General features: G+C 67.6%; 2 protein-coding genes across 2 annotated transcripts; both read left to right on the top strand.

Annotated features, from left to right (window-relative positions):
• The first annotated feature begins 479 nt into the window (after positions 1–479).
• Positions 480–2,488, top strand: CUNH14orf180 (chromosome unknown C14orf180 homolog). The gene is made up of 4 exons (XM_042671632.1): positions 480–499; positions 1,497–1,620; positions 1,809–1,844; positions 2,253–2,488. Exons 1-4 carry the CDS (start codon positions 482–484, stop codon positions 2,486–2,488), a joined length of 414 nt encoding a protein of 137 aa, XP_042527566.1. The 5' UTR covers positions 480–481.
• A 966-nt stretch (positions 2,489–3,454) lies between these two features.
• On the top strand, positions 3,455–4,759 carry LOC122101260 (basic proline-rich protein-like; the record flags this gene model as incomplete). Its single annotated transcript, XM_042671603.1, has 1 exon — positions 3,455–4,759. A coding segment is annotated over one exon (1,305 nt), but the record flags the coding sequence as incomplete, so codon positions are not given.
• Positions 4,760–5,012: the final 253 nt, after the last annotated feature.

The following is a 5,012-nucleotide window of genomic DNA, read 5'->3' as shown; positions in this document are numbered from 1 at the left end:
TTATTTCCCACAGTCAGGGGCAGAGCCCTGGAGGAGCACACGCCCCCCTGGCCAGCAGCTCGGGCTGGCGGTGACACTATGGGCCTCGGGCCTCTGGAACTATTTTCTACCCTTTATCACCCATCTGTCACAAGCCAGCTACTGAGCAGATGTGCTCGAGTTACTGCCAGCAATGCTCTGGGCGGCCAGGCCAAGCCCTGCAAGTGACAATGACAAAACTCCCCACATTGCCCGGGACAGACATCAACATCCCTAAGGAGCATTACACGGCCACCAAAGGCGGTGACGAAGGAGTCGGACCGCTGCAGACAGGGAGGTTTTCGAGCTCCCAGGAGCTCTTTAATTACGTTCCTGTGTCACTCCAACAATGAAGTCTCTCTCCTCTCAGGACCATGCTCAGGGAAATGAGGACTACAGCTTGACCCTCACACCCCAACTTCCAACCAGAGATACATCGAACCAGGAAGGATGAACAGGCCACATGGGGCTCACCAAAAAGGTAAAACAGGAGCCCAGAGCTGGACTTTTGCCGGTGGAGAGCAGGGTGCCCTGGGGGAGAGCAGGCTGGGCCTACACTTGCTCTGGTGAGGGGAAGGGTGGGGAGGGGGGGAGGGGAGAGGAGGAGGGGAGAGGGGGGAAGGGGAGGGAGGGAAGTGGTGTCAGCTGGAAGGGTTCCATCTGAATCAGGAGCAGCGCGGGACCAGAGGTGTGTGGAGTTGGGGCAGGAGGGGACCCAGCATGGCAAGGGTCTGTGGGCCTCGGGCCAGGTCTGTGGAGGACAGGAGGGAAGGACACTGGACAGAGGCAGAAGCCATAGAAGGCCATGGCCAGGTTGAGGCTAGGAATGGGGTGGGCTGAAGTCACCCCGTATCCAAGGTGCAGGTGGAAAGGGAGCGGACGAGGCCAGGAAAGGGGCCTGAGTCACGGGCTCTGCTCCAAGGCACAGGTCGGGGTCCAGGCGCCTGAGGCCGTCATCTGGCCCTGAGGCCACAGAGCACTCCAGCTTGCGGGAGGACGCCACACCGGAAGGGAGGGGACAGACAGGAGCGCAGCAGACGCCCGCTCCAGCTTCCGGCCAGGCAGGCAGCCTTCCCCAAGCCAAGCAGGAGGCCGTGCCCAACCGGGTGCCCGGCCCGAGGCATGGGCATGGCTAACGGCCAGCGTGCCAGACACCAGGCGCTCCAGGCCCTCCTCCAACGCAGGGCGGGTGGATGGCCCTGCATGGCAGGTTGGGAGACACCCCACGGAGAGCGGCCTGACACCTGCAGTCCCAGGAGACAGACCCCAGCAGCCGGCCAGCACCGCCCACCAGCCCACACCGCCTTCTCCATTGGGTAGAGTGGCAAACTCTTCCCATGTCCCAGAATCTCTCAGTCCCTGCTGGGGTCCACGCGGCTGGCCTGGGGTCTCAGAGGCTTTCCACGCCCTCTCTGGGCCAGGCTGCGGGGCCCCGGGGCAGGGGTTCACAGCCGTTTCCTCCCCACTCCCCATCTCAGGAGGGTGACCGGAAGTGCCCGCCCTCCATACTGAGACCGCACCCCCCAGGGTGTGCACCCCACGGGGCACCGAGGACGCCGAAGCACGTGCAGTTCCGAGAGCCGCTGGAAGTGGCCGTCCACTGTAAGAGACGCAGGGCAGCCGGGACAATGAGCAGGGGTGGGGTGGGCGTCCATGCGTCCCCAGCAGGGACACCTGCCTCAGGGCCAGCCGGCAGGGCTTGGTGGGGGGGGCAGGGCCTGGGCACACGTGGGCGTGGGCCTCGGGAGAGGGGCCGGGCCGGGGCTCTCCTCACTGTGGTTTCCTTTCAGATATCTCCAGGAGAGAAGCCTCAGACACCATCAACGGTGCGTCCTGAGCTGAGCCTGCCCCGGGCCCTGAGCCCACCCCACGGGGCAGTGCAGCCAGCCCACCCACCCGCCCCTCTCCAGATTCCCTAGGCCCCCTCTGGCCTCCCGGTCTGGCTCTCCATCCTTGAGGGCCACTCCTCTGCCTGGCCCCTAAGGACGCGGATGAGCCCAGTGCCCTGGTGGGCCTGGTCTTCCTGGGGCAGGATCCATGTCTCCAGGGCCATGCGAGTCACCCCAGGGTCCCCCCAAGCCCCTGCAATGGGCAGGGCCCCAGCGCCAGCCTCAGGTCAGCAGGGGGTGGCTCTTCCCCTGCCAGCCCCGCCCGCAGAGGACACTCCCTGCCAGGTCCCACCGGGGAGGGTCCAGACCACAGCCAGGACTGACCGCCGGCCCTTCCCCCCGCAGGGCCCAGCCGGCCAACAGCCCGCAGCCGCGGTCCGCGCCGGCGCAGGCTCCAGGGCGGCTCCCTGCTCCTGCGCCTGTCTGTGTGTGTCCTGCTCGCGGCGGCGCTGGGTCTGTGCTGCAGGCAGGCCAAGCCCATCGCCGGGGCCCTGGAGGACCTTCGGGCCTGGCTCCTGGGCCTTGGCCTGCGCCTGTGGCGCGTGGCCCTCTCCTGCTGGCACTGTGTCCTGCAGCTCTGACCCACGCCAGAGCACGCATCATCTCCGGACAGCCCTGGGGGCAGTGCCGAGGGCACGGGCTTCGGCCTCCCGCGTGGGAGGCCCCCATGCTGAAGACGCAGAGCCACGCCGGACAGGAGGCACCGTGGCCTGAGCAGCGGGCTCCCGGCTCTGCTCTTCCATGTGCTGGTCCGCCGTCAGCTTGTCAGAGAACCCTTCCCGACACCCTTCACGCCGGGGCCGTGGGCTCCCGCCCGGCCGGTGCCCCCGCATCCCTCTCCATGCTGCGGGCCTGGCTGTCTGTGCGGCCCCTTGGGCGCCGGGTCCCTGCTCCCTCTTTGCGGAACAGGCTGGAGAAGGCAGCGCCCAGCCTCTGGCCGCGGGGGCCGAGCTCCCGCTGTGATCCGTGGGGTCCTGCGGGCACTGGGCTCCATGCTGAGCCCAGCCTCTCTCCCCTCTAGTCCTGAGAACTGAGGACTGTGGGTGTGAGTGTGGACGTGGGCGGAGGGGCAGGCTCTAGGCCCCACCAGCTTGTAAGGACCGCTAACCAGGGAGCACTGCCCAGAATTCCAGCACTGCCCAGCAGCGGTGGGTCCCCTGCAGACATGGCGCTGTCACTCAGATCGCAGGACTGAGAGCAGCCTGTGATGACAAACTCCACAGCCCTTCCCATCCCTGGGCAAAGCAGGGGCCAGGGTCAGACACCAGCTGGGCTGGCCTGGGCCCAAGGGCACCATTGGCTGTCCTTACCCGCCTGCCCGCAGCCCTCCTCCTCCCCCCTGCAGTCCTCCTCCCCCCTGCAGTCCTCCTCCCCCCTGCAGTCCTCCTCCCCCCTGCAGTCCTCCTCCCCCCTGCAGTCCTCCTCCCCCCTGCAGTCCTCCTCCTCCCTGCAGTCCTCCTCCTCCCTGCAGCCCTCCTCCTCCCTACAGTCCTCCTCCTCCCTGCAGTCCTCCTCCTCCCTACAGTCCTCCTCCTCCCTGCAGTCCTCCTCCTCCTCCCTGCAGTCCTCCTCCTCCCTGCAGCCCTCCTCCTCCCTGCAGTCCTCCTCCTCCTCCCTGCAGTCCTCCTCCTCCCTGCAGTCCTCCCCCCTGCAGTCCTCCTCCCCCCTGCAGTCCTCCTCCCCCCTGCAGTCCTCCTCCTCCCTGCAGTCCTCCTCCTCCTCCCTGCAGTCCTCCTCCTCCCTGCAGTCCTCCTCCTCCCTGCAGTCCTCCTCCTCCTCCCTGCAGTCCTCCTCCTCCTCCCTGCAGTCCTCCTCCTCCCTGCAGTCCTCCCCCCTGCAGTCCTCCTCCTCCTCCCTGCAGTCCTCCTCCTCCCTGCAGCCCTCCTCCTCCTCCCTGCAGTCCTCCTCCCTGCAGCCCTCCTCCTCCCTGCAGTCCTCCTCCCCCCTGCAGTCCTCCTCCTCCCTGCAGTCCTCCTCCTCCTCCCTGCAGTTCTCCTCCTCCCTGCAGTCCTCCTCCCCCCTGCAGTCCTCCTCCTCCCTGCAGTCCTCCTCCTCCTCCCTGCAGCCCTCCTCCTCCCTGCAGTCCTCCTCCCCCCTGCAGTCCTCCTCCTCCCTGCAGTCCTCCTCCTCCTCCCTGCAGCCCTCCTCCTCCCTGCAGTCCTCCTCCCCCCTGCAGTCCTCCTCCTCCCTGCAGTCCTCCTCCTCCTCCCTGCAGTCCTCCTCCTCCCTGCAGTCCTCCTCCTGCTCCCTGCAGTCCTCCTCCTCCCTGCAGTCCTCCTCCTCCCTGCAGTCCTCCTCCCTGCAGCCCTCCTCCTCCCTGCAGACCTCCTCCCTGCAGCCCTCCTCCTCCCTGCAGTCCTCCTCCCTGCAGCCCTCCTCCCTGTAGTCCTCCTCCCCCCTGCAGTCCTCCTCCCCCCTGCAGTCCTCCTCCCCCCTGCAGTCCTCCTCCTCCCTGCAGTCCTCCTCCCCCTCCCTGCAGTCCTCCTCCTCCCTGCAGTCCTCCTCCTCCTCCCTGCAGTCCTCCTCCTCCCTGCAGTCCTCCTCCCCCTCCCTGCAGTCCTCCTCCTCCTCCCTGCAGTCCTCCTCCTCCCTGCAGTCCTCCTCCTCCTCCCTGCAGTCCTCCTCCTCCCTGCAGTCCTCCTCCTCCTCCGTGCAGCCCTCCTCCTCCTCCCTGCAGTCCTCCTCCTCCTCCCTGCAGTCCTCCTCCTCCCTGCAGCCCTCCTCCTCCTCCCTGCAGCCCTCCTCCTCCTCCCTGCAGTCCTCCTCCCTGCAGCCCTCCTCCTCCCTGCAGTCCTCCTCCTCCCTGCAGTCCTCCTCCCTGCAGTCCTCCTCCTCCCTGCAGTCCTCCTCCTCCCTGCAGTCCTCCCCCCTGCAGTCCTCCTCCTCCTCCCTGCAGTCCTCCTCCTCCCTCCCTGCAGCCCTCCTCCTCCTCCCTGCAGTCCTCCTCCTCCCTGCAGTCCTCCTCCCTGCAGCCCTCCTCCCCCCTGCAGTCCTCCTCCCCCCCTGCAGTCCTCCTCCTCCCTGCAGTCCTCCTCCTCCCTGCAGTCCTCCTCCTCCTCCCTGCAGTCCTCCTCCTCCCTGCAGTCCTCCTCCTCCCTGCAGTCC

Source organism: Dipodomys spectabilis, unplaced genomic scaffold, assembly GCF_019054845.1.
Source record: "Dipodomys spectabilis isolate Male_0828 unplaced genomic scaffold, ASM1905484v1 ptg000648l, whole genome shotgun sequence".
Lineage (NCBI taxonomy): Eukaryota > Metazoa > Chordata > Mammalia > Rodentia > Heteromyidae > Dipodomys > Dipodomys spectabilis.
Note: the sequence above shows the minus strand (reverse complement) of the source record. Positions and strands in the feature narration are given on the sequence as shown.

What these genes read in the sequence shown, in the direction of transcription:
- CUNH14orf180 (XM_042671632.1), top strand. An exon ending in GCTGGAAGTGGCCGTCCACT is followed by an intron (nt 1,621 to 1,808) that starts GTAAGAGACGCA and finishes GTTTCCTTTCAG; the next exon opens with ATATCTCCAGGAGAGAAGCC. An exon ending in AGCCTCAGACACCATCAACG is followed by an intron (nt 1,845 to 2,252) that starts GTGCGTCCTGAG and finishes TTCCCCCCGCAG; the next exon opens with GGCCCAGCCGGCCAACAGCC.